The sequence below is a fragment of the Candoia aspera genome, chromosome 14, assembly GCF_035149785.1.
Source record: "Candoia aspera isolate rCanAsp1 chromosome 14, rCanAsp1.hap2, whole genome shotgun sequence".
NCBI classification, from domain to species: Eukaryota; Metazoa; Chordata; class Lepidosauria; order Squamata; family Boidae; genus Candoia; species Candoia aspera.
This window is the reverse complement of record NC_086166.1, coordinates 195452-223355: the sequence shown is the minus strand read 5'-3', so window position 1 is coordinate 223355 and position 27904 is coordinate 195452. Positions and strand designations below refer to the sequence as shown.

Here is a 27904-nt window from a genome sequence, read left to right as displayed (position 1 = left end):
TAATCCTTGAGACTGATTACTGATGATAGGGAACAGAGAGTTATCCCTCTCTCAGCAGGAAGGGATGGGACTTGGAATAACAGGGCTATAGGGGGCACCCTCTCTGACTAGAAGTTGGCTTTCCAATCCCTCTCTCCAGGCCCTAACCAGCTTCATTTAAAAAGTGCCAGGAATGGAAACTGATACCGCTCCAAGGCACAAAAGACTCTGCTCCCTCCTCCCATTGTTCGTACCTGGAGCCATTCCCGGCGTTGGATTTTACTGGGTGCACTTTGGGTGCTCCTCTCTCGCTGCTCTCCTTGTTTTAACAGGTCTTTGATACTCACATCTGAAAGGAAATGAGCAGTCAGAGCAGTGTGAGTAGAAGAGGTCGAAGTCCAGACACTCTACATAGCAGCAGGGGGATCTAGGTTACGTATTAGCACGATTTGGGTGCTGCCCAATCAAAGACTCCAGCTGATAGACATCTACTTTGGGGCAAGCTTTTGTATGAGATCAAATGCAGCAACCAGAATGCTACATGTTATTCCGGGTGCAAACATACCATAATTTGTATAAAGGCATTACATTTCCTAGCATGGAGTTTTTTCTCATGGCTGCTGCATGCTGCCTCAACTTCTTCATTAAGCTCTCCATGATTTATTTAGAACCCCCAGGGTTTTTCCTGTGAAATGACAGCTGCTCAGCCTCTAGCAGTCTCTGTCTCTATGTTGGACCTATTGCTCCAGTGTGCGCAGCCTTATTTAAATGGAACTGCATGTGCCACTTAACAGACCATTCACCCCAATGAAAGAATGCTTCTGGAGCTACTCCATCACCTTGAATAGTCAAGAATAATTTACAAATCTGCACACTCACTGCTTATCCCATAGTCAAGACGTGCGTGGAACAGGCCTGCAATGGTTCGGCCCTGATGCCTGTAATGGTTGCCTATTCTAAAACACCATCAGACTCATGAGCAGGATCACAAAGATATCTGATTTATTAAAGAATAGTATGCAGGATCACAAAGAAAGCTGAGAATGAAAAAAGCGCACCAAATGCAAACTAAAAACCCTCGTTACAAATGAGATCCCTCCCCCCCCCCCGTAGAATCTTCCCAAGCTCACAATCCCAGGTGCTCCTAACGGCTTCTGATGGTCCACGGGAAAAGTCCTTGAACAGAGCACATAACCCAAACACATTCCATTGAAATGAACATAGATACAGAGCTTGGCACAAGGTTTCACAGCAGCTCCCTCCCAAACAGAAACGCGCATCAGCACCATGGCATGTGAAACATTACGATGTACAGTGCACATTGAAACAGTGAACAGTGAATGCCTGCCAGGAGGGGCATTAATCCTCCGAACTTCAGCATAGGCATTTTGGGCTGTGTTACCAGAGCCCTGACTATAGTATATACGGTAGCTCAATGACAGCAATTATTCTGCTGGTTTTTCCTCCCATCTCGTAAACCCTTTCCCAAGGGGATCTGTGATAGCTGTCACAGAGGAAAAAAGCTGCAACCTTGGCCAGTGGCCCGACAGCATATGCCAACTTTCACAATTCACACGGATGATACTACACCAGAAACCTAAACCACTTTTTGGTTATGTGACCGAAAATGGAAAATAAAATAAGCCGAGTAAAGTCTGTGAGACATACTGCAAGTGAAAGTGGAGGAAAAGTTCACCCAAATGGGGATGTTTATCAATTCCTGGCTTATTTCAGGCTTATTTATTATTAAATAATAAATCTTTCTGCCCTCTGTACTCAAGAAAATTAGACGAATATAGTTCCAACATTTTCAAATATTTTTCTCCAAGCCTCTGTTTATGATTAAGATACACAACAATCTTTGTTCTGTTAGTAAGGTGCATGTGTCTTTTCTGAACTTCCTTTTCCTTTAGCCTGTGTGTGCAGTTCCTCCACCTAAACAAGTGTGGTTGTAGAGGATTTATATACTGCACCGAGGATTTATATACTTCAATCTCAGGATAATACTTCATGCATTACAAGAAAACTATCTCAAAACTATATGTTGGTTTTGCAGACTAACGCAGGGCCTGTTCAGGAAATTACCCAGACAAAGCCCAGTAAGGTAGAACGGATTCCCTTTGTTTGGCTTATATTTTTTAAAGACCTGACCGTTATGTGTCAAATTTCTTGTTCATAAAACTTCGGCTTTTCCTGTTTAAATAATTCCAAAACAGAAGAGCTCTCACCGCTGACCGGTGAGAGCTCCCGGGGCAAGGCTACTCCTCCCGCGGGGAGCGACAGGAAGGAACTCACGGTTCGCCCTGGCGGTGCGCGCGCTGCTCCCGAGAAGGGCCGGAGGGCTGACTCTGCGGCTGCGGCAGTGGCTCGCCTCCGAGTTGGCGCCGTTCACGTACAGAGTAAAGCCCTGCTCCAGCTGCTTCAGCCGGATCTGTATCGGATCCTTCCTTTCGAGCGCCTTCAGGATCCTGGAACCGAAGACACGTCCCTTTTCCTGGCGGGCTGGCGGCCAGGCGTCCCCTCTCCAGCCATGGACCCCCCCGGGAGGCAGCCTACCTGTTTCTCTGCTGCAGCAGCACCAAGTGCTCGTCGTGCTTCTCATCGAAGTCGGTCACCATGTCCCTCGGTCGCGCGCGCCTGCAAGACCAAAGCCGGAGGAGCGCCTTCCGAGTCCCGCCCGCCTCCCTCGGGGCCTACCTTCCGCGGCCCTCCGACGAGGCAGGCGGCGGGGCGCCCGGGGCCTCCGCGAGAACTGCTGAACTCCGCCGCCGCTCCCTCCACGCCCCGAACCGGGCCGCCGGGGCCCAGCCAGGCGCGGCGAAGCTGCCTCCACGCCAGGCCCGCCGCCGCCTGTTGGGCCGTTGCCGTGGTTACCGCGGCGGCTTGGGCGTCGCGGGCCCAGGGCGTCACTTCCTGCCCGCCGCCCAGCGCGCGTCCGGCAGGTCATGGAGGCGCTGTGGGCCGCCCTGGACGAGGTGGCCCTGGAGGGGCTGGACGGGGTCACCCCTGGCGCGCTTTGGGAGCGGCTGGCGGGCCGCGTCCCGCCCTTCCCGCTGTCGCTGGAGCCGGGCGCCCGGCAGCTGCTGTGGGCCACGCTGGCCGCGCACGCCGAGCTCCGCTTCTACCTGCTGCCGCAGCCGCGCCCGCCGCTGCGCCTCTTCGACCGGTGAGGCCTGGCCTGGCGCGCTGGGGCTGCGGCGGGCGGGAATTCTGGGCGTTTCGGTGCCCGGAGGCGGGCGGACGGACCCGCGGCTTTGCCCGGTGGGTCGAACGCGCGCCTCAGCGCTACGGCATTACTTTCCCCACGGCCGGGGGGGAACTGCGGACCGCAGCGGTGTCGCGGGAAAGACTTCCTTCTTATTCCAGGTATGAAGAAATTGATCTTGAAACAGGAATTCTAGAGAGCAAGCGGGATCCCGTTCCGTTAAGCGACATTTACCCGGTGCATATGATTTTGAATGACAGCGAAGGCGTGCAGGGCTCCTGCCAATACTTGAAAGAGAGGCTGGACGTTACTGATCAGATCAGGACGAAGGACATGCAGCCCTGTTGCACGTATACGGAGGCTTATGAGAAGTGAGTATCCTTTGATTGTGCAGCCCTCTCCTTTCTAGTGCCAGAAAAGTTGATGCCTGTGGAAGAGACAAGTAGTGAAGTCAGTCACCAAGGGCGGGGGGAGATGATTCCCAATTAGGAGAACAGCAGAGGTCATAGTTGTCCAGTTGCACGCAGAGGAGATCCTCAAAGATGGGAGGAGACAGACACAAGGACCACTACCGGGCCTCCTCCCCCATCCACCTGGTTCAGGTTCATTTCCGGTAAAAGGTTGATGGGGGTGTCTGTGTGTGGGTACTTTATTTGCTTATCGTGTCTAGATTTTGTTGCCAATTGTAGTTTATTAAATGAGAGGGAGAGATGTGAGAACCATGTGTACTATTTGCATTCGCATAACTCTTGATTACATTAATTCCCTTGATCATTCAGTTCGATGCTGAGGTAGGAAACTTAATAAATATATAAGCAGTTCCTGACACTTACTCCTGTAACCTATTGTGAAAGCGTGACTGGCAGGTAAACGTGCCAGCATTTTGCAGGCGAGGGAGAGTTAGATCCTGGTACCTAGGTCTAAGGCTGCCAAGGCCATCAGAACTTGAATTTGCTTTAGGAAGAAGGGGGTATTAAGGATAGGGTTTTGCTGAAGGGAGACGTGATATTATAATCTTCCCCTTTGTTATTTTCATTTATTTAATTTATTTAATTTATAGGCCCCCAAGTGACTCTGGGCAGCTTACAACTAAAAAACCAACATATAGAAAATCAACCAACTGGAAGAGCAAAATCAGGCCAACAACAGAAAACAAAGGGGGGGCTCCACAGTCACCTTGTCCCCAAAGCCTGGGAGAACAACCTGGCCTTTAATGATTTCCTAAATGACATAAGGAGAGGGTGGGAGCCACATGTATCTCTGGGGGGGACTCATTCCAGAGGGCAGGAATTGGTATGGAATAGGCATGTCTCCTGGGTGCCACCAGGTTATATTCTTTAATTTATGGGACCTGAAGTGTGATGGGCATAGACAACTGAAGATAAGCAATTGTTCAGATAACCATGAAGGGCTTAAAGGTGATCACCAGAAGAGAAACGACAGTTGGTTGTTTATTGGAGGGCTATGAGAGGAATTGTCATTGCATTGTGTGGTTCAATTTGAAATGGTCTGCCTACAGTTCCAAGAGGCTGGTGGCAATATTGCTGGACCACAAAGTTCTATCTTTCTTTCAGGAATCCTGGAAATGACCTTTTCTCTTCTTTTTGCTTTGCAGTTGGGGAGAGAGGCTGGTCATTGTCGCCTCCCAAGTGTTGCGCCACCGGTCACTAATAAGTTGGGAAGGGGATCCAGACTTAAAGCTTCCTGACTTCTCCTACTGCATTTTGGAGCGATTAGGACGAGCTCGCTGGCAAGGAGAGCTCCAAAAAGACCTCAGTGCGGCTTTTAAGTAAGTCCAAGCATTAGTTTATTCTAGACTAACTGTGATGCCATAGTGCCAGAAGGGAAGGTGTTATGGGCAGATATCCCCACATATGTGGAGAGCTGATTAACTTAGGGACTAAAGTAAGTGCTGTCTTGACTTGCTTTGCTATTGAAATATTTTATAGTCTTACCGTAACTGTAACTTCTCTGTTAGGCTGGATGCTGCTACAATAATGGAGAGACGTTACCCCAGAGAATTCCCTTGCTCTGAGCCAAGCTTCAGTTTCATTGCAGATGATTTTGAGGCAAGGGACCACTAGCTTTGTTGGCTTAGCAATTTTCACCCTAAGATATAGGCTTGCTTAAGAAACTTAGTTAATACAGAGATGTAGATTCTTGTTTGCCTTCTTCCAGCTTTTGTTGTAAAATCTTGGGAGGGTTGGTTTCTTTTTAGCCATTGTGCCATCTGTATGTTTAAAGCACTGTGGAGACGGTTACTCTTTCGTAGGGTGGAACCTGGAAAGCTTCACTATCATCGAAAAGTACTGAACCGAAATGGGCTGATCTCAATGCAATCCCACGTGATTAGGTTGCCTACGGGGATTCAACAGTACTCCATTCTTCTGCTTCTTACCCGCTTCCATATTGACAGGTAAGCACCTGGCAAATTCACGCTGGAGATGAGCTGGGGGGTTTCATTTGTGCTCCTCTCAGGCCCTTGAGTATGCTTGGAAGTTCCAAATTTCGTTACTCCCAGTCTGTCTTTAACCTTAATATCAGATTTTACCTCTTTCAGTATTTGATTTGCCTTTTTGATCTGAGTTGTCATTTCTTCTACATTTTGGAGATATTCTTGCTTTAACTGTATATAAAAACAGGGTTTAATTGATATATTAAGATGGGAATCTCTCCTTGTGCATGTATGGTTATGTCCAATAATTGTTTATATTTAAATCTATATAATATTGCAATACAGTTCCCCCTCTGCCAAAAAAATTCAACCTCCCCCCCCAGCCCCCAAAAGCAAAACACTAAAATACCTTCATGATGAACTCTGGAAAAACAATCAAACAGAAAACAGACAATAAAGGTCATTAGTATTTTAAATCATCATGCCATAGTTGCACCAAAATAAAGAAACAACAAATTATATCTGTAGTGATATCTTCTCCTTGGCTTCCAATTCCTAAGTGCATGGGAAATCCAAACAGAATTTCATGTGGACTATAACCATGTTCTCCAAAGGGTGGACTTCACAAAGCAGCCAATACTGTACAGTAATTGAGTATTGCCCAATTTTGCTTTTCATTGTAGCATAGCTTTTAAGTGCAGTTTTTATAGCTCCATTCATTCCAAAAATACAGCTTTGCAAAGCTCATACATTAGGTTTTCCAGTCCTGGGAGAAACATTGACGTTTTAAAACCAATGCTATGGAAATGGTATAACTGAACATTCATAACTGAAGACAAATATTTTCTTACAGTCAGTCGTCTCTGAGCATATGCAAGGAGATCTTGAAAAACACATTGTTTTTATGAGTTTCTAGTTCTTCAGAATAAAAATTCATAGTTGATGGTTGCACAAAAATGTTTTGGATTTGGGAGTAAGAATGCATTAAAAATACAATTATAGACAACAGCAGAAACACGATACTACATGTAACGTTAGAGTGACATAACAGGTAATGCATGCGTTTTAACACCACACTTCTTAAACTGAAGCTGCAAAGAAACTGATACTGCTGTACATGATTCTCTGTAAGAAAATGCCTCTAGTGACTGACTGTGAGACGTAACTTATGTCTCTGTACCTTGAGGGAGATCCCTTCAGAAAAGGGAGGCTTCTGTACCATTACAGAAATTTGCTTCTTGGAGTCTCAGAGAGCCCTTCTTGGGAACTTAGCAGGGGGCCATGACCCTTGACAGCAATCAGCTTCTGCAAGGTGTGAGGTGCCTTATAAGGGTAGGAAGACAGTGGCAGTAGAGCATTTGCTCATTGTTGCCTCTTGGGTTTTAGGAGGAGCAAATACGATATTCTTATGGAGAAACTCTCTGGCATGCTGAGCAGCCGGCCAGGTCAGATGGAAACACTGGGCAACATAAAGGAGGAATTGGTGAGATTCCAGCTGCTGCTCCTCATGCTTGAGGACTTTTGAAATCAAAGACTCTCTCTGTGTGTATGTGGGTGCAGTATGTTCTGTCTGATGCTTGTGCTTCTGTTGGAAGCCTCTGCTCCCTTCAGTGGGCAGAATCTGAGGCAGAATCTGAGGCAGATGCTGAGGCAGAAGTTGGACTATTGGACCACTGAGAGACCCCTCATTTTACATCTGTGCAGGCTTCCCACCCAGGATGCTGCATGCGTGTGTGTCTTCCTCCCCTCCCTTTCCGAAAGTCTTCCATCCTCCCTCCAAACACTGGATGTAAGGAGCATGGAAGAATTCCAAGCCCTGTCTGGAAGGGTCTAGCAGTTGTGGAATCCTTGCTGGTTGCCAGGCTCTTGGTGGCCAACTCAACTGAAAGCAAGGCTTCCATCTTTTATTGCAGTTTATTGGAAGTATAAAGGATAAAGTTATAGGTGCTTTTTATTTTAGAACCTGGTGTATCTTTTAGTCTGTTAGAACAGAAGCTTTTCAGTTCTTTCTGTGAATGGCAAGCTTGCTGCTCTCTTCCCGGATACCCGAGGAATGTGTGGGTGGCTGTTTTCCAAATCACAGTGTGAACTTCGATCAAGCTCTGAACAGAGACTGGTAGAGAGGGTGTGCATGGGGGCGGGGCATCATCCTTCATAGTGGGTGTGTTCAGGGGTGTCCTCATTTCTTTATTGGGTCCTCTCACATACGGATATACCAGAACTCAGGCTTGCCAGTAAGCCTTGACTGAGGGGTGTTGGAATATTTCCAGAGCTTTGGGGACTGGTTCCACATTTTTGTGGGCATGAAGATCAGGATCTCATCAAAGCAGGAAGTATTTATTTATTTATCAATCAATCAAATTTGTCACCGCCCATCTCTTCCCATCAGAGGGACTCTGGGCGGTTTACAACAATAATCAATAAAACAATAAATAAGCAATAAATTTACAGTATATAAAAATACAGTATTTAAAAAGTTACAAATAAATAATTATAGATAAAAATAGAATCCAGATGGCAGATAATAATTCAGTCCTTGAATGCGACAAGCGCTCTAGGGCACTAGCCATCCCCAAACATGATGACTCCCCTCCCCGCCCCAAGCCAGGTGGCAGAGCCAGGTCTTCAAATTCCTCTGGAAGGCCAAGAGCTAAGCTCACCTCCAGGGGCAAGATGTTCCAGACAGCGGGAGCTACTGCAGAGAAGGCCCACCTCCTGGACCCTGCCAGACGGAATTCTCTTACAGACAGGGTCCGCAACATGCCTTCTCTGCATGATCGGGTGGGCCAGGCTGATGAAGCAGGGAAGAGGCAGTCCCTCAGGTAGCCTAGCCCCATGCCATGTAGGGCTTTAAAGGTGATAACCAACACCTTGAATTGGACCCAGAAGCAAACTGGTACCCAGTGCAGCTCATGCAGCAGAGGTGTTACACGTGCAAAGTAGCTTTGCTTGGGGACCCCCACAGAGAACATTGTGCCTTGCTTTGGATTAAACTGTTATTAATGCAGCACTATAGTAAAATAATACTTGGAAAGATGTTTTAGAATAGTTAATAATTTAAAATCCTTTTTATTGGAATGGAGAGAGAGAGATGGCATAAATCATAAACAAATCAAGGATGCAAAAATAATATTAATGTTTCATTTACTTTGCTCCAAAATGCATGAATGTGGAAAAATTATTATTTTGAACGTATCTAGTTAACTGAGAGTCGCTGATGACCATTGGAAATCTGCAGCAGAAAAATGGGCAGGTGGAAAATTTTGGCTGACTGGGAGAAATATATGTTTGCTGAAGAGCAGAGAGAAACTCCCTGCTTGTTTTGCTACTATGCAGGGTCTCTGTGAAAAAACCTTTAAGCGCCTCTACCAGTACATGCTGAATGCCAACCTGGGCAAGGTGGTTTCTGTTCCGCTGCAGGATATATGCTCTGGTGGGAGGCCTTTCAAGACAAAGAAGGGTAAGTGTGGGGCATGAGGTCCAGGGTACAGTCTGCGGTTTTCCTGAGAATTCAGATCTGCCAGTGGGTGGGCAGGGGGCAGTGTGCCCTGACTTTATTATAGGGTTGAAGGAAATACATGGACGGGATCTGTTTTGGTCGGTCTTCCCCCATTGCCTCTTTGAGAGGTGCTTGTGGTCTTTGATGCACAGAAAGAGGTGCTGGAGCGGAGTCTTAGGGCTGCCTGATGCTGGAGGGGCAGGGGGCAGGGTCTTCTGCTAGCAAGCCCCATCCAGCGAGAATTACTGTGGGCTTCAATACAGGGTCTTCAGGGCTAGAATTGGGGGAGGCTATGCAGGCTACCTTCAGCCACTCTTAATCCAGTGGGGTGTGAATTATCTCTGAGGTGCTGTGACATGATCGCTCCCGTGTGTGTCCATTCCCAGGAACTCACGCCATAGTTCGCTGTTTAAAGCTGGTGAAGGAATACCAGAAGAAGGTGGCTGACTTCCACGACGACGACGATGAAGAAATGGTCACCAGAACCGTGCAGCCTGTGGACATTGTCTATGAAAAGGACATGCTGGCACAAGCGTATGAGCTGAGTGGGTATTGCATTGTAGCTGGGCAGGATGTCTGGGTTGCTCTTTCTGTGCCCTTCAGCTGAAGCCATCTTGGTTGCAGGGTAGCAGCAGCTGTTTGGTCACGGTGCAGCAGAGGGATAGCCCACTGCTAATCCACAACAGCAGTGAAAACCTGCTTGGTTTTCCTGGCTTATGCTGGGGCTTTGTGCTTCATGTCCTCTTCCAAATTCCTTCCTTCCCACTTTCTCTGCCTCACAGTCGAAAGCTGGGGGACCAAAGGTATTTCTCAGGCAGAACTCCGAGCTGCTATGAATGTGGGAAAGCTGGAAGCCCGGATGCTGTGTCGCTTGTTGGGGAGGTACAGAGTGATCAAGGTAGCGCTCCGTAGGCCACCTTCCTGTGCTGCAGTCAGTTAAAATGGGGGAAGGATTGTCCACCCACTTGCCCTGTTTCCCAGAGGGCCCCTGACAGTTTGAGAGCCTTGAGAGTCGCAAGGCAGCGGTGACCATCACCATCTTTTCTAGGGGTTCATGGAGGATGAGGGCAGGCAGCGGACAACCAAATACATCGCGTGCTCCTACGCAGAACAGAGCGACCTGAGCCAGCAGCTTGAGCGGGAGAAGGCAAGGAGCAAGGAGCTGGCCCAGGCCGGCGCGGCCTTTGCCCGTGATGACATTTTGCCCGGAGAAGGGCTGTCGCCGGCGGAGGAGAATGAGGCGGCGGCGGCAGGACTCTCGGAACTGGAGAAGGAAGAGAACGATGGTGCGAGGCTGAAGAGGGGCGGTGCACAGGCCCTGCCACAGCTTGGTTTTGACGGAGGAGGTGGCCTTCGCCGGTCAGCGGGAAAGAAAGGTGCAGGATTCGCTTTGGCACGTGGCCCAGGATGAGGGCACCAAAAGCATGCGGCGGAGGGGGCAAACTATTTCATTCTCCCTAGGAAAACCCAGATTTTTCCCAAACCCCTTCTTTCCCCCTAGGTTGTCCCTGGCCATGCCTGGCCTTTGTAATATCACCTTGTGCCAGGAACCCCTGTTTCTGCCCTTCTTACCCAGGCAGTCTGAACCTTTCTCTGGGGAAGTTGCCAGATTCTGAAACAGAATATTAATTGAGATGAGCTTATGAGAGAAGTCTCAGAGCACTTTCTGAACATTGGGAGTTGTTCAGGGCCCTTTTTAATATTTTGGTCAACTCATGGTGGGGAACATACCTAATACTTCCGCCGCCTATTTCCCCCACAACAACAACAACCCTGTGAGGTGGGTTGGGCTGAGAGAGAGCAGCTGGCCAAAAATTACCCAGCCGGCTTTCCTATCTGAAGGAGGCCTTGAACTCCCCGTCTCCTGGTTTCTAGGCCAACACCTTCACCACTACCCCAGACTGGCTTTCTATATTAAAGTGAAAAGTTTCTAACCAATGTTTAATGGCAGGTTGCTCATCCAGTACTTGTTTTCTTTGGATTCAGTCCCTTGGGGCAGCTCAGCGAAGAGGATGCTCGGAGGGCCCTTTCCCATTCTCTTGGATGTAGCAAAGCTCTGGGGAAACTGCTTGGGGAGGCCACTCAGTTGGGTTGTGTTTCTTCTCAAACCAGCTAGGAAGAGGAGGTCATCTCTGCTCCCTCTTGAATACTTGGAAGGCAGGGATTCTGCTTTGGACTGGCTAAGGCCAGAAACCAGCCTCTCAAGCTGTGCCCGTTTCAAAGCTGTCTCTGGTGATGCTGCTGTGGTCGAGGAAGTCCAGCCCAAGACCCCCAAAGTAAGAATCCAAGGCTTGTGCCTGATGTGCTGGTGATGGGCATCCCTCCCATGGCAAACCTGGGCAAGGCTTACAGCCAGGGTAGGAGGACAGCCTTCCTTCAGCCCAGTGCTCTGATGGTGAGACAGGCTCTGGACAGAGCTTTTGGAGTTCCTTTCCTGGCCTCCACGCACAGGCCACCTGAGCTGAAGTGGGCCTTGGCCCTGTTGAGGGTAAAGGGCTGGTGGGGGGCTCTTCTCCATTGCAGTGCCAGGTGAGCTTTCCTGCTCGGTTGCCTGGGAACTCCCCACCACAGGATGCGGTTCTTGCTCCCTTTTTGCTGCGGCCATTTTCCAGGGAAGCTACCTCAGTGGCGTGTGGTCACCCCCATGGGCTCCCCTCTGGTTTCCTCCTCCTGAAGACAGGACTCCATTGAACTCATCAGCTTTTTACCAGCCTTTCTTATGTACAGTTTTCTGACTCTGTCCTAGAAGAGCTGTGATGAAAAGAGAAAAGAGAAGAGCTTGCAGGCATCTCCGGTGGAGCGATCCCACAAGACCTACCGCCTGCTGAAACGTCGGAACCTCATCATTGAGGCTGTCCGAAACCTGCGCTTGATCGAGAGTTTATTTACGTAAGTCGGAGTGGCAGAGCCTGCCTGCCTGCCAGGTGGCCAGCAGGGCCAGGCGGCAGAAATGCTTGGCAGATGTCCCACCCTGGGCTTGTTTTTCGTCTCCTGTCCCTTTTCCTCGAGGGCCTCATAAGCTTCCTTGAGGGGTGGACTTGCTTGTGTGGGGCTCAACCTAGTGTCTGTGGTGGTTCCACCTCCCCCTCTTGCCGCTGCAGAAAGGAATCCTCAGGTGGTCCCTTCTTTCAGGCTTCATAAAATGATCATGGATCAGGAGAAGCAAGAAGGAGTCACCACCAGGTGCTGCAAGAAATCCATTGTTCGCTTGGTGCAGAAGCTCTCCCAGGAAGGCCTTCTGCGCCTTTACCGCACTACTGTTATCCAGGATGGCATCAGCCGAAAGGTAGCAGTCCATTTCTGAAAAGATGGGAGAGAATCTTCCTGTAGTAGGAAAATAAAGAGGTTAAGGAAAGGACCTTTCCCCTTGATAGGAGTCCCAGAAGTGATCGTCTTTCCAGACCTCTGAATTCAAGGGAAGGAGGGAGGGTCTGTGAGGGTCAGCAAACACAGGGATCCAGCCTCTGCCCGTCAGCTCCCCCAAAAGTTTTCTTGTCCAGTGCTTTAGATTTTTTTAAGGGGAAGCAGCATATAAATGTTTTGAATAAAGAAACAGTTTGACTTGGCATGAGAAAGCGTCCTGAATGCCGTTTTTGTGGGGCAGCATGCTCTCCCAAGGGAGCGTGGCCAGGTGCATCGCTACACACTTAAGTTGATGACCTCTTGCCTCACTGCAGCCCTGGCCCACTTTTCCTCAGCTTGCAGCTGCCTGGGGCCGCAAGGGAAACTCTGTATCTCTGCAGAATGTATCGGAGGCTTTGCTTCAGCAAGGAGGTGTTCCCCCATCCTGGGGGGCACCTCCCAGTGGGAGAATGGAATGATCAGGGAACACCACTGCACATTCCTTCCTGTTTCCACAGCCTCCTCATTTGTGCATGTCTTCTGGGTTCCTCTCCTTGACAGGTTGAATTTGTGGTTGATCCTTCCGTGACTCCTGGTGACCCACTGGTGAAAAGTGCCATTGAACAAGTGCGTTTCCGAATCTCCAATTCGAGTACTGTGAACAGGCAGGTTTCAGAAGGTCACGCAGATAGGTGGAGCAGTTGCCAAAAGCTGGTTTGTAGCATTGCGGACCTCCTGAGAATACCCAGATGCCAGGGGTGGGGGGGAGCTCAGAGACTCTGCTGGTTCAGAAAGTCTCTCATCAGCTCTTATCCTGATGGGGGGGTCTTTTCTCCAAGGATGTGCCATCCTGCATTTCATCCTGCAGTTGCAGATCTGACTTCGCTTGCAGAGATTCTGGGACTCCTCCGCTTTGCAGTGCCTTCAGCAGCTACTTGCCAGCCAACTGCCCCTTTCTGGTTGGAGAGTAGGTGGGAGTTGGCCTGCAAGAGCTGCACTGACCTTGCAGTTCAGTGAGGGGAGTGGAATTTCTTGCCAGGCAACACTACAGATTCCCGAAGCCAAGTTTTTACTTCTCTTTTTCTCCCTACTTTTCAGGACTGAAGTTCAGCAGACACCAATGTCTCAGGACCCAAAAAGGCAGGAGTCTGGGGCTGAGGCCACCCTGAGGGAAAGGAAAGATTGCTCTTCTCCTTGCCAAGGTGAAACAGCCAGTGAGAAGGTGTGCATTGCCAAATTCAGCTACCATCCCGTTACAGGTAACAGGAGACCTTTTCTGCTCCGCCTTGGTTTAGTGGAAGCGGGTTAGGCACCGCAGTTTGAGACATAGCAGCCACCTCTTTGACCATGGATTTCTGATGGAAAACAGATGCTTCTTTTCAGTGCCAGGCCTTGGACGCTCCCTGGGCTTCCTCCCCAAAATGCCGCGCTTAAAGATGGCTCACCTCTTCCTCTGGTACCTGATCTACGGACATCCTATCAGTCCAGAGAGGAGGAGATCTGGCTGTGACGTGCTGGAGGAGGATACAGGCTGTGCCGCCTCCTGCACTCCGCCTGATGCAGCAGATGACAAGGAGTCTCTGAGAAGCCTGGAGGTCCCTGGCCAGGAAGCAGAAATGGAGCTTGGGGAGCAGAAAGGTAAGGATCTAGCTCAAAGGCAAGGGTTTGAGGATTTTGCACAACCCCCAGGAAATGTCCCACAACTCTTTCACAGTTTAGCCAAGCCAGCCCTCTCTGACAAAGCTGTATCAATTCTGGCCTGCCCCTTTCAGCGACTGGTGACTTTCTGTGCAGGGGATACAGTGGCCTCCATAACTCATCCTCCCCCATTCTTTCTGGAGCCAGTTCCAAGTAGAATTCTTCTGTCCCCCCTCCCCTTTCAGGCAAGCAGGCCTTTCTGGGCTGCTGTAATAGTCAGCATGACTCTCCATGTTCCTGTCTGCCTGTAGCAGTCTGTTTCAATAACTGCAAGGTGAAAAATGGTGACCCTCCATTTCTGGTGGCGGCTGAAAAGTGAACATATCCTGTGTACATCCATTAGGTAAAATGGCTGGAGCCCTGCACCTCTTTCTTTTTCCTTGCAGTGTATGTGGATGACGCTTCCTGGATGCATCACATCCCTCCTCTGCCAGTCCACCGGGAGTTTGGACATGGCTGGGCACGTGTTAGTGACCTTCTCCTCTGTTTGCCATTGTCCATCTTTGTCCAGATAGTGCAAGTCAGCTACAAGGTGAGGGGCTTTGAATTAGGAACCACAACAGAGCCACCTCTTCAGGAGCTGATGTCCCTGAAACTCTGTGGGCAGCGGGCCTTTTCTGGGAATGCAAAGTTGGGCACCACTGGACCTTCAGGGTTCTGGTATCTGAGGCTTTGCTAGCTCATACATCATAGGCTGGAGCCCATCTCCTTGATGAACCTGTGTTTAGCTCTCCGTTGCAGGATGAGATGGATTAAGCCTTGGTTAGCCAATTTGCATTCTGCTGTATGAAATTACATATAGGTAGATAACCTGGAAGATTATTTGATGGATCCCCTGAGGAAACACACGCTCATCAGAGACCTTCCCCGATCAGTTCGGCAGCAACTTCTTTACAAGCGGTGGGTTTCGATTTGTTGGGGCTAGTTCAGGAAAGAGGAGAGGGTGCAATTTTTCAAAAGAGAGGGACCTCCTGGCACTTTTCGTTCCAATCGGATCCAGAATTTGGGCAAGAGTAGAGCTCACTGATGGGACTTGCCATAAAGTGACACAAAGCACAAACACGGGCATATCCTTGATGGGACGATTTCGGGTGAGGGGAGCAGAATGCTACATTCATTTCCTGTCCTTTAAAAACTGAATGTGGGTTGATTATTGATGGATCAAGTTGTTTTCGACTCCTAGTGACCACATACATAGATTTTCTCCATGACATCCCTAAACTGTTTCTCCAGGTCTTCCAGTGGTATACTCTTCACCCCTATAACTGAGTCTATCTTCTTGTAGCTGATCATCCTCTTCTTCTCTTTCTTTCCACCTTTCCCAGCATTAGAGCTTTTTCTAGAGAGCAGGGCATAATGTGTCTGAAGTAGGATAATTTGAGCCTGGTCATTTGTGTCTCAAGGGAGAACTGTGGTTATATGCGCTGCTGACCCCTCGGGGGCACTATGCTACAATCAGTTTTGTTCATCAAGCATAGGTGGCTGCTATATATTAGGCCTTATATATTGTATGTTCGACCCTTTATTTGGATTTGAACTCAGGCCTTGCCCTTTGATGACTATACAGCGTGTTTAGCTTTTAGAGCTATCTTTGATTTGGGTTAAGAATAGGGATATTTTGCTGATTTCTTACAATTGAGAAGCAGTCCAATAATTTTCAACCTGCAATGCATCATTACAGGAGATACATCTTTTCAGTAATGGAAAGCCTACAGCGGTTATGTTATATGGGATTACTGCAGTTTGGCCCCACAGAGAAATTTCAAGAAAAGGATCAGGTAATAAGTGTTGTTATTTCTGTATTGTTTTTCTACAACTGAATGCTATGCTGTACTATTTATAAAACATAATATATATATAAAATCCTAATATAAATTTAATAAATAAATAAATAATTTAAGTAAATATGTGCAAGAGAAACAGCATTTTTCAGGGAAAACGTTTCCCACAAAAACAATCGTGTCCTGTTCCACCTTGAAAATTAATACATTGATTATGACAGACCATAATCAGAATGGAGTCCTCTTCATCAGATGCACAAAATGTTATGTTCTACAGACGATCAGTGATATTAATTATAACTGAAATGTATGCTAACTAATTGAGCAAAGACTATTGTTGGCATCATTGGCAATTAATGCTTCATGAGGGTCATTGATTGATTATATGCCATCAAGTTGGTATTGCCTTTAGTGACCACATAGATAGACCTTCTCCAGGATGATCTGTCCCTAACATGGATCTTCAGGTCTTCCAGTGGTCCGCCCATTGCCCCTGCAAATGAGTCCATCCATCTTGCTACTGGCCATCCTCTTCTTCTCCTTCCTTCCACCTTTCCCAGCATTATGGACTTAGAAGTAGGTCTTTGCATAACGCGTGCTGTGCAAAATACGGCAACTTGAGCCTAGGCGTTTCTACCTCAAGTGGGAACTCTGGACTGATTGTTCTGTGATCCATTTGTTTGTTTCTTGACTGACCATGGCATTCTCAGGAGTCGTCTCCAACACCAGTGTTCGAAAGCATCAATACCCTTTCTGTCCTGCTTCTTCAAAGTCCAGCTTTCACTTCCATAGAGTGTCACAGGGAAAACCATTGCCTACACAGTTTCTTGGCTTGCATAGATGGTGTCTGAATATCTTTTCCAAGGCCTTCGTTGCCGCCTTACGAAGTACTAGTCTGTGACATATTTCCTGATTGTTGGATCCTTTTCGGTTGATAGCCAACCCTAAAAGGCAGAAGTTCTCCACCATTTCAGTATCTTCACTGTCAATTCTAAGGCTGGTTGTTATATGTCATTAGTTTAGTATTTTAGGGTTGAATTGTAGTCCAGTTTTTCACTGTGCTCCTTGACTTTCATTATGAAAGCTTGCAGATCAGTTGCATTTTCAGCTAGCATAGGAGTGTCATCACATACAAGGTGAGCAAACCCTTAAATTGGTATAGAAAAATAATGATCAAACTTCAAAGAAAGTGGGGCTTTTCAAGAAATGTATTAAAAATAATAGCTGCTGTGTGACTACGTGCCTTTGCTTCTTTTAAAATAAAACTGGATGCCAGAATTACTGGTCCTGCCACTTTTCTGTTACCTAAAGTTAGAAATCTGTATTTCTGCATTCATCCTGACCGAGGGGGCTTTGTTCTGAGCAATTTGAATCTCATGCAGGTGTTTGTCTACTTGAAGAAAAAAGCAGTGATCGTGGATACCACCACCTGCGAGCCCCATTACAACCTGGCTCAAAGCAGCCGCCCATTTGACAGGCGCCATTACACTTTGAGTGCTCTCCAGGATGTGGAGAACTTCTGGTTTGACCTGCAGTGTGTCTGCCTCAACACACCCCTCGGTACGACGCCGGCAGCCAGCTGCCTCCCCCTTCGAATGTTGGTGGCTGGCTGTCAGATTCTGCTCTGTCGCTGCTACAGTCCCCTCGCCTCCTCTCCCTAGCACCTGCCTCTCTTCCTGTCCCCCGTCATCAGTGGATCGGTTGGCATTCTCTGGTCAGTGGCCGCTCATTCTGTCTCTGCTGATGGCACCCGTTGCTTCCTTCAGGAATTGTCCGCCATCCCCGTGCAAAGAGGAGTGGAGTTCTTTCTGGGGAGGCCGATGCGCTCTCAGATGTGGCCCTGGAGCAAGAGTCAGCGGCCCACCGACATAACCTGGAGCGCAAGTGTGCCATGCTGGAGTATTCAACGTGCGTCTTCTCCCCTGCGAATAGTTGGGGGAGGGACTCGGTCTTCCTTTGCCTGGAGGCGGGCTGGGGAGCAAGCTCTCTGCTCTCCCTCGGGGAGGGCGGGGGGGGATGCACCCTGCTTCCTCCCCTCCCCCAGTGAGATGGCTTATGCTTTTCATCCTGCTAACAGTAGCGGGGTCATAGCAGAGAGGCAGCTCAGTTCCTGGGGGGGCTGGCAGAGGGCCCCAGGTGCCTGTGTTTGGTCTGGATGGAGGGTGGTGGCACTCGGGCTTGGGAGAAGAGCTGCTCACTGGCCATTTACTCCCCTCCTAGGGGATGCCGGGAGGTGGAGGACGAAGGCCGGATTCCGGGGGATGGGCTTGGGGCAGGCGGTTTAGACTCCAGCTTTTACAGTCACTTAAAACGCAACTGGATTTGGACAAGCTACATCCTTAATCAGACCAGGAAGGTGAGGCTTTTCCTCAAACTTGTTATCCTTGAAAGTAGCTTCTTTTCTGCTCCTTTTTTTACTGTGCTATTAGCAAAGAAATAGGCTTTCAGAAATGGCAATGCCACCTTTTCTGATAGATGTTTTGGATTTCTACCTTATTCTTGGAAATTTCTTTTTAGACTGCCCTGATTCTCACCAGTGTTAAGACGACAGATCATTTGGATCTGAGGCTCGGGCACCAGACAGAACCCCTTGTCAGTTCTAGCTGATGTACTTTCAAGGGACCTAGAGGGAGTGCGCCCTCCTGGTCCTGCCACACTCTCAGTAATGCCCATTACCATCACCCTGTGTGAGGGTTGGCAGTAGGAGGTACCCTATCACAGTGGTTCTGGTCCCCTGGGTGTCCAGGGGGAAGAGGGATAGAGGAAGATAAGGATGAGAGGAAACCACCCTTAGTAAATCTCTTCTACCTACCACCCAAAATCTGTTTTTGAACTACCTGCAGCAGCCTTTTGCTCTGTTCTTCCCCCACTAACCCCCCTGTGCTTTACCACCAGGAAAACGCAGTTCCTGAAGCCGGGCACATGGTCAGACTGCAGACCTTCCTGATCAAGCGCTCCCTTCCATTTGGCCCAGGAGGTGAGGGGACAAAACGGGCTGTGATTGCAAGAACTACAGTGATTCTTAGCACGTTGTAGGCAGCTTGGGAATGGATTCCTGGGATGCTTCAGCTGCAGAATAGAGTAGCAGAAGCTGACTGCAGGTTAGTTTTTACACTGCAGGAAGATATGAGAACCCTACCTGTGATTTCTTTTAATTACTTTGGCTGCTTTTCTTTTAAAAAAAAACAGGCAAGGATTTGATCCACCTGTACTTTAGCAACCAAATCCTCCTCTGATTTTGATTTGGGCATGGGTTGCTTCTTGCTCCCCTCCAAATTGAGTATCAGCCTGTTGAATGCTATGTTAGTCTATTCCTAAAACGTTGTTCGCAGAGGGTGGAAAGCCATTGTTGAGAATGTCTCTTCAGCCTTGCAGTTTACCATGTTGCCGACTTCCTGGGCCAGCAGATTGGCTGAGGAGAAGGCAGCTGTGGGGTTCCCTCCTCCATGCTATTCCTCAGCTTTTCTTGTGGCTCTCAGGTGGCCACAGTGCGCTCTGGGGAGAGAGTCTGTTGCGTGCAGAGCCTGCTCTACAAAAAGAAGACCTGGAGGTTGAGAAAGAAGCAAACCTGAACAGAAGCCAGAGGGTGAGTGGGGGAAAGAGCCAGAAGAGGAAGCGGCTGAAGAAGGACGTGGTGAGGAAGACAAAGAGAAGGAAGAGAAAGAGAGGTAATGCATCGGCAGGCAGGCTCTTTAGGCAGCATTTGTCTGCTTGGCAGTTTGGAGAACTTCAGCCCAAGCTGGGATTCTCCACCACTTGAGATCCTCCTTTTTCTTAGAGAGCTGGCATGTTCCAATAGTAGCTGACCTTTCTACCCCACTGGAGTCTTTTAGAGTTCTTTTTAGAGATATTTATTTTTTCATTAATAAAAATTTATAGACTGTCTCACTCACAGCAATTCTGGGCAGCATACAGTTAAAAATAATCCGAGGCAGAAGCTCTGAGGTGGCACGAATCCATGCCCTGCTTGTGAATTAAATGTTGCTTGCTTTCTCTGCCGTGCTCTGTTGGTTGCTGCTCAGGTGAAAATCCTGAGGAGAAGAGCCAAAGGCCACGCTACCACGATGAGGTGGACCGAAGGGCTCTGCAGAGAATGACCCGCCTGCGTGTGACGTGGACTGTGCAGGAGGACAGCCTGCTGATGCTCTGCCGCATTGCAAGCAACATTCTGAACACCAAGGTTGGCCCATGGGAAGGGACCAGCTGGCCTTGGGCACGCAGACGAGCAGGTGGAGGCCTGTCCTCTGGAATCAATGTCTGAGAGAGGCTAGTCAGTCCCTGCCTTGGAGGGAGTGGAGGAGAGACTCTGAAGCCTTGTTGCACTGGGCTAGCTGCTCTTTTGCTTCCTACAGGTGAAGGGACCGTTTGTCCCCTGGCAGGTGGTCAGAGACATCATGCACAGCAGCTTTGAGGAATCGCTAGACAAGACTTCTCATTCAGTTGGGCGGCGGGCTCGTTACATTGTCAAAAACCCTCAGATCTATCTCAATTACAAGTGAGAGGCTTCACTTGAAGAGGCTCTGTCTTGGAATTTCATGTATATGGGGAGGGGGCTGTGTTCTGATCTCCCCTGTGCTCCTTCCTTGGCTGCTTTTGGCTTCCTTGGGGCTTCCCTTCCCAGGGTTCTCTTCTCCAGCTAATAATCTGTCTGTTCACCTGGTAATCCAGGACTGCTGTCACTCCCTGGCATCGACAGAGATGTTTCTCATCCTCTCAGAATGGGCCCTTGGAGGAGAAACCCCACTGCCCAGGCTAAGGGTGGAGCAGAATGCTGCTGTGTGTCTACCCAGCAGTAACGCCTGGGTGTGGATTTGGGGAGGAGGTTATGTTTTCTACAGGAGGGCATAACACCCCAGAAGAAAGCTGCTCTTCAAGGTAGACAATGGGCTCTTTTGCAGAGTTTGCCTTGCTGAAGTCTACCAAGACAGAGCTCTGATTGAGGACTTCATGAGCAGGAAGAGCAACTATCAGGATCCCAAGGTGAGAAACATGCTCTGGCTCCGGATCAGCTGGAGGTCCACAAAGGCCCCTGCTCCTGGATTCTTCCCCCAGAAAGGCCACCTGTATTCAACAAGGACCCAAACAGAAGCCCCTGCTGCTGTCCCACCTCCAGCAGAAGCAAAGGACAGCAATCCGTGATGAAAGAAGTGGGGGGGAGATGCTCCTGGGCCTGCTGATTCCTTTCCTTCCAGCAGATGCCAATCTCACTCAGGTCCAAGCAAGTGCTACCCCAGACACAGCATGGTCCTGCTAAGAGGAGGCGGGCAGCTGGATCGAAGATGGTGTATTCCCGTAGACTCCCTTCCCATTTTCATTCCTGCTGCCGCTGCCTCCCAGTGTAACTGTGCTCTTGAGGCAAAAGGTGGGAGGAGGCAACAGACACTACTTGCCTGACCTTCAGCTGGTCTGCTCTGCCCATCTGAAATCCTCTGGGGTGGCCTTCTCCAGCCAGCCCAGTCCAGCAGCTAATTTTGTTTCAAAACTGGGGTGATAAAGAGGAATTCAAGTTTGCTAGTTCCCAGAGCTACATCTTCTCAAGGTTTGATTCCTGGTACTCTTGCAAAAAGGTTTGTTCCGAAGAATTCAAGGCCTTTGTAGAGAGACTGAAGGAGAAGTTCAGCTCCACCCTGGGGATTCCCAAGCCAGCAATTCCAGACACCTTGGAGGACCTTTTCCTCAGGTCTGTTGCAGCCTTTGCCAAACCTAGTCATTTTTATGGCTCTGCATTACCAGGGGGCCAAAGCACTTGGAGCCCCAACTGCCTTTGCTTCTCCCTCCCTCGCTGGTTTCTCTTTCCCCGACTGCATTTTGGTTCAGGAGGACTGGGTGGTGCAGCGGGATTGGAGAGACCTTCCTCAGCAATCTGGCAGCCATGGCTGGTGGGGGTGTGTGCAGGGAGCAGGCATTCTGTTCAGTCCTGCAGAGGCCAGGGCTTTCTCTATGCACACTGCAGCTCTTCTGCTGCCATGCTGTTGCTTTCCGGCTAGGGAAAAGGGAACGGAACTCCTCAGGAAAGACGTCAGGACCCCGCCAGCTTCCAGCCTGATAGGAGTTTTCATTTGCCTTTCTCCTTGCCTTGCTCCAGGTTCCGAGTTCTGGCTATTGGAAATGAGACCAGCCATGGCAGGAAAGAAGATGAACTCAGCAGGTGAGGCGGCAGCCACTTCCTCTGCTTCTCCCCTATGTTCTGCTGTTAGGAATCTCTGCTTGCAGAGCACCTTCCGTCAGGAGAGACGGAAGCCCCTTCCAGTAGCCTCCCTGTAAGAGGGGCTTCCTGTTTGCCTGCCTGGTTGAGAGCTGCAGCCATATTGGAGGAGGAGTCGTGTCACTTCAAGAAGAGAACCCCAGGTTGGGAGGATTGGTTTCCTCTGGTGGGCGAAACCTGATGCAGTCATGGCAAGCCAAGAGTGTGTGCTGGGGAAAGGCACTCACCTTTGAGGGCCATGCAGGGCCCCTACTGAGTCTGCAACAGCTACTGGATTTAGGGTCCCACTTGTTTCAGGCCGTGGGCAGAAGAAGGGGATGCTGAAATGGAAAGCCAGGGGCCAGGCCTGAGCTGAAACAGTGATTTCCCTCCTCCTCCTCTTCCTCTTAGCATTGCTGACATCCACTTTCTGGTGCTGCAGAACCTGATCCAAAGCACGCTGGCCCTCTCCAACAACCAGATGAAGTCCTTCCAGTCCTTCCAGGTGAGAAGCAGCAGGCCAGTCCTTAGGGGTCTAGGCAGGTACATGGGACAGGAAGGGCTGCTCTCTAAAGGACACCAACAAATGAGCGTGGAAGATTGAAACCCATTTGCTCTGCATCAAAGAATGCTTTTGATCAGTGTTCCTCTGTCTGCAAGTGCTGATGTTCTATCCCAGAAGCGATCACATCAGTCAGCGCTTGGCTCTGGACTCACCTTTGCCACCTCAGCCCACATCTGTAGTTCTGCGTGTAACGCTGGCTCCGATTCTGCAGAGGTGGCCAGGGCTGTGAGTGTCATGGCCCACGCCATGACAGCAAGGTAGTGTTCGCCAGGCTTGGAACAAGCATGATGGCCCATCCACTGCTAGTCCTGCAGTTGTCTAAGTAGCTGTGAAGTGTTGAGGGAACGCCCCTGCCCCCCAAGCTAGCTCAGAATAGGGAATTGGCACGTCTGCAAAAGGCACAGAAAGCGACATTCCTCTTGGTAGACCTTCCGCCTTTACCGTGACTATCGGGATGACGTCCTGGTGAAAGCTTTCCTGGATTGCCAGAAGAGGGGCTTGGTGAACCGCCGCCGGGGTAATCACAGCCTGGGCCCCAAGAAGAGCCGGGCGCTGCCCTTTGTGCCCATGTCTTACCAGCTTTCTCAGAGCTACTACAGGTTGGTGCCTCGCCTCTCCTTCCGTCCTGAGCTTGCCAGGACCGAATGTGATGGATGTGTAGTCAACTGTCTGGGCAGTGGTCTCAGCCCAGGAGCTCTGGCTAAGAATTCATGCTGGAGAAAGTGGCAGTGGCCAGAAATCAGGTGGTCCTGTGGCCTTTTCCTGGGGTAAGCCCTGTCTTGTGAGATGTCCGCAAGGTTCCTCTCTCCTTGTATCTCCCCAGAGTGTTCACCTGGCGGTTTCCCAGCACCCTCTGCAGTGAATCTTACCAGTTTCTCTTAAAGCTTAAAGAAGCCGGAAGACAGGATACAGTTTCCAGCTTCTCCTTTAAGGACCAAGACAACCCCCTTGGGGCCGAGATGGTGACTTTTCCTTTAGACGGGCCTGGGGGCTACTGCTCTGCCCTTCTGGCCCTCTTCTCCCTTGGCCTGGTTTCTGTGGACGTTGCAATCCCAGAGCAAATCGTAGTGGTTGACAGCACCATGGTGGAAAATGAAGTCATTAAAAGGTATGAAGCAGCAGCCCCTCTGGGGCATTTTCTCCAGCCGAATTTGGGTGCTTGGTTAAAATTAATGTTCACTCTCTGCTTTTCTAACTGAATTTCCCAAACCCTTTGCTCTGCCCCGCCTTTCTCATGGAGGGTGGGCCAGCTGCAGTCTTCAGCATGCTGAACCAGGCACAAGACGAGCCGTCTGTTCCAGCCCTGGTGGCAGAACCTGCTGTTCCTCCCTGTCTGCTTCTCATAGCCTAGGGAAAGAAGGCTTGGAGGAGGACGACGACGACGATGACGACGATGGGGAGGAAGACCCGGGCCACAAGCGGCAGATTGAGGTGACGGCCCGCCAGGCTTCGCGTACCAACTACCTGCTCATGAGAGGCTATTGTGCCCCTGGGATCATCAGCACCCGGAATTTGAGTCCCACGGACAACATTGTTGTTGATTCTTGTCAAGTGAAAGTGAAGCTGAGAGCCACCCCTGCCCAAAGTGGCCTCTTGGCCGAAGGTCAGTCTGCTGGGCGTGGGAGCTCTTGGCCAAGCGGTCCCAGCACAGTTCCTCCTTTGTCCCGTTTCAGGAGAGGCTGTTAGCCCTGGTGGTGAGGAAGTGACGCCGCTGGCTTGGCCTTGTGGGCTGTGCTTCCCATGAGCCGAAGTACTTGGGTTTTGTGCCTGCAGACCCATCTGATCTGGAGAACATGCCGGTTGGGGCTTCCTGCCTCCCCAGCTCCTTCACCAGACGTTTCAGGGTTCCAGAAGAGGGCGACAACACGGCTGAACCTCAGTTGCTGGATCGTTACAGTCACAGCCCTGCTGATGCTGCTGCAGACCTTGAAATCCTCTCCGCCATAGAAGCCACATCACACTTTGGGGTCGACCGGGTGACTCTTGCCAGGCAGTTCCAGCATTATGAAGCTGCTGCTAGTGGTCACACTCAGGTCTTGCAGCAATACCTTCAGGTTGGTGTGTGTGGGAGGGAGGGAAGAGCCCAGATTGGGAGTGTCATTGTCCCCTAACCAAACTGCTGTCCAGAAGCACTGGCCAATTATCCTCATCCTCTCGCCTCCCCCCACCACCACCGATCCTTACCTATGCTGGCTGGGGTTCAAGTCTTGGGACAGGATAGATGTGGTGCCCTTGCTAGATATGTTTTAAATATATGGTGTGTTGTCCAGACAAGTTTTGTATATTTTGCCTTCTTTTAAATTGTGAGCCACCCAGCACTGCCTTGGAGTCAAGCAGCATCTAAATCTAATGAAATAAACAAATGTTGTAGTTCAGCACATTGGGCACAGGTTGGGGAGAGTGAATTTCCTGATCTTCTATGGTTTTTATTCTGAGATTACCAAATTAACAAGTAGCCCCTCATTATCTGGCTGCTTTTCACCTACAGTCTTAAAGGTTGTGGTCGTGACACCCCTCCCTTCCCTGTTTAGGATCTTCTTGATTTGGAGCAGGTGTTGGAAGTAGGCGGAAAAACTACTCGGCTGGTGGCAAGGAGATTTGCAAGTCCATGGCTCTTGCACTCTGTGGGTCTCAAGAATGTCAGCAACAGCCCGCCAGGCAAAGAGTCAGGCACAAAGAGGGACGGTGCTGACCAAGGACCAGAAGAAGAGCAGCAGGAGCAGCAGCTAGAACAGCCCACCTTCTCTGCTGCAGGAGCAAGAGAAGGACCAGCCAGGAAAAGGCAAAGACTAGAGGGGGAGGAAGAGGAGGAGGGGGTTCCAGAAACAGATGCTTGCTCCTTGAGCGTGCCATGCTGGGAAGGAACCAGCACCCCTGTGGTGCAAGAAGGCACAGCCATACCGAAGTGCAAGATGGGCACCCACTCCTGTGGGCAAAACGCTGTGGCCCTCCATGGTGAAGAAGCCTTGGATTGGGGAAATTCAACTCAAGAGTCCTGTGAAGATTACTCCTCATTGCAAAAGGATCCTGAAGTTTCCAACGGTAAGTGTGAAGCCCCCCTGAATTGTACCAAGATCATCCAGAACGAAAACAAGAATCGCTGGGAGGGATCGGAATAGCCAGCTGGCCTAAACGTTGCATGGAGGGCAGGCCCTTTCCCCAGAGACAACAAAATCTGTGTATCGGCACATGTCATGTTCATCTCATTTGTGATACGTGTCTTGATGCTGTTCCCTTCAACACTCCTTGGATTGGAATGCAGCACCTTCCCCATTTGGCTGAAACCCATTCAGTAACAACTCTGATGATTGCACTCATCATTTGGTGGAAATAAGAGGGATCCTCCAGTTGATCATGGTGGTTAGTAGACTTCTGCAGATGGTTGTCCAGGCCTGCAGGCAACTGTTCTCAGAGGAGGATCTTGCCATTCTAAGATCAGTGCTTAAATGCAAACTCTCCATGGATAGAATTCTGATCCCAGTGGTTGCCATGTTGGCAAAATACTGAAAGGCTTGTTAATGCCTTCCAGGATTTTGCTCGACTCCCCAGTCTAGCTTACAGCCTCGAGGCTCCCTTATGATTTTCTGTCCAAGTCTGACCTGGTATCTTTTATGGACTATAACTTAGCAGATCGTTTTGTGCCACACCCAAAGTCTGCATTTCTCTTTGCCTAAGGGTTAAAATGTAAGATCTCGCCTGATTTGTGATAAGGACGGAGTATTAATTATTCTGATGGATGATTCTTATCATAGTGGCTGCCTTGCTAATTGCTGAATATTGATTTGATTTTAATAATGGTTTTCAAATGCTAAATTAATGCAATATGGTGGAAATAAGATAGTGCTCCTTTGTTCACTGTCTTTTCTGCTCTTCCCTAGGATGTGCTGCAGGGCAGGATTTGCAGGCGGAAGCAAGACGGTAAGGTGGAGATGAAGCACATTTTGTGGTAGTTGTGTTTGACATGCAGTTGCAAAGCAGCAAGGACAACCTGCAAATAGGAAGTGCTTAATGGCAGCAGTCTGGGCACATGTTGGGGCCTGGAATTCTCAACTTGTCGGGCTGCCCTTGGAGCAAGCAGTGAGCTCAGTCTCCTGCATCAGGGGCTCCCGTTTCACTTGGTTTTATGCGGAGCAAATGCTCTATGTCTGCAGCAGCACTTGGGATTAATTTTGAGGGTTTCAGGAAAGGAGTTCTGTGCAGAAGAGTTGTAGAGCGTGCAAAGGGGAAGCGGCTTCGGGCTCAGTTCTCAATGCAAAAGACACCTCTAGTTTGATGCTGAGATGGGAGGGGACTTAGAAGGGCAGGCCGGACACAAAGCAAAACACTTCCCTGACAATGTTGCACCTCAATTACTTGACACATTTCCACAAACGTGTCTAACACCAGGTGAGAGGTGATTTGCCCCCATGGTGACCTGGCTTTCTCCCCCCCCCGCAGAGATAGCATCTGCTTTGTGGGGCGGCCTTGGCGCATCGTGGATGGTAGTCTGAACAAACCTGCCTGCAAGGGGATCATGGAAGGGGTGCTCTGCCACATCATGACAAAGCCTGGCATCCCAGAAGCGGCCCTGCAGCACCACTACCAGGGTGTCCTGCAGCCAGTGGCTCTCCTGGAGATACTGCAGGTGGGTTGGCCTTGCGAGGTGGGGTGCGAGGGTACTAGGAAGCACATTTCTTTTTGGGGATAGCAGAGCAGGGATGTGCAGCTATTCAGACCCAAAGGGGTTTGGGATCTGGCACAGGCACCATGAGAAAATATTTCCTGACCTGCGGCACCCCCTTTTCCTGCCCTCCGTTATGCAAGAAAGTGCTGTATTCCCCAGCATTTTCCTTACATAGCTGGGGCTGAGGCAGGGAACTGTGTGTCTTCTGCAGAGTGCCTAGCCAGGCCCCTAGAGCCCACCTGATCTGTTCTGTGAACATGTGTCTGTATGAACTGACAAGGTTCCTTTGCTCCCTGCAGGGCCTGGAGGCTCTAGGCTGCATCAGGAAATTCCACTTCAAAAAGCAGGGCGCTGCTTCACTCTTCTCAAAACCTGCCTGTGAAGAGATGACTGCCGACAGCAAGCCAAGCGATGCCCTGGCAGCGTTCTATGAGCCGGCCATCGACTGCACCTTGAAAATGGGCAGGGTTTTCCCCTACGAACTGAACTGGAATAAGTGGGGCCCCGGGGCTCCCCAGTGAGGCCTGTCCCGCGCGGCTCTCTTGGCAAATAAAGCAACCTTCGTTCGTGACCTTCCCGGCTCTCCTTCTGCT

At 49.7% G+C, this 27904-nt stretch overlaps 2 protein-coding genes across 8 annotated transcripts in view; one reads left to right on the top strand and one right to left on the bottom strand.

The window, feature by feature from the left end:
• Positions 1 to 2832, bottom strand: part of KATNIP (katanin interacting protein) — a 29768-nt gene extending 26936 nt beyond the window's left edge. For 6 of the 7 annotated variants that reach the window (XR_010068719.1, XR_010068720.1, XM_063314960.1 and 3 more), the window contains exons 1-3: positions 2536 to 2832; positions 2275 to 2447; positions 234 to 328 (exon numbers count right to left, since the gene is read on the bottom strand). Coding sequence is in view for 5 of the 7 variants with exons in the window: in XM_063314960.1 (XP_063171030.1) it covers positions 234 to 328; positions 2275 to 2447; positions 2536 to 2597 (330 nt within the window). In the remaining 2 variants the exon portion in view is untranslated. The remainder of the gene's footprint in view (positions 1 to 233; positions 329 to 2274; positions 2448 to 2535) is intronic. The other variant, XM_063314963.1, reaches the window with a different exon arrangement.
• A 72-nt stretch (positions 2833 to 2904) lies between these two features.
• On the top strand, positions 2905 to 27884 carry GTF3C1 (general transcription factor IIIC subunit 1). The gene is made up of 37 exons (XM_063315004.1): positions 2905 to 3145; positions 3346 to 3555; positions 4800 to 4973; positions 5457 to 5600; positions 6966 to 7062; positions 8916 to 9039; positions 9465 to 9623; positions 9861 to 9976; positions 10127 to 10454; positions 11191 to 11354; positions 11825 to 11967; positions 12211 to 12364; positions 12982 to 13085; positions 13519 to 13679; positions 13804 to 14058; positions 14505 to 14650; positions 14921 to 15018; positions 15800 to 15896; positions 17282 to 17459; positions 17666 to 17807; positions 18120 to 18255; positions 18795 to 18876; positions 19379 to 19567; positions 19922 to 20079; positions 20252 to 20394; positions 20798 to 20879; positions 21467 to 21579; positions 21985 to 22047; positions 22495 to 22588; positions 23075 to 23247; positions 23472 to 23756; positions 23995 to 24251; positions 24422 to 24702; positions 25180 to 25690; positions 26527 to 26566; positions 27086 to 27272; positions 27611 to 27884. The coding sequence occupies exons 1-37, from the start codon at positions 2925 to 2927 to the stop codon at positions 27830 to 27832; spliced, it is 6231 nt and encodes a 2076-aa protein (XP_063171074.1). The 5' UTR covers positions 2905 to 2924; the 3' UTR covers positions 27833 to 27884.
• The last annotated feature ends 20 nt before the right edge of the window (positions 27885 to 27904 follow it).

Bases quoted from the DNA above. Each gene is read 5' to 3' on its own strand.
- GTF3C1 (XM_063315004.1), top strand. From the start codon at position 2,925: ATGGAGGCGCTGTGGGCCGCCCTGGACGAGGTGGCCCTGGAGGGGCTG. The intron at 11,968-12,210 runs GTAAGTCGGAGT...CCCTTCTTTCAG, and splicing joins TTGATCGAGAGTTTATTTAC to GCTTCATAAAATGATCATGG. The intron at 13,086-13,518 runs GCAGGTTTCAGA...CCTACTTTTCAG, and splicing joins AATTCGAGTACTGTGAACAG to GACTGAAGTTCAGCAGACAC.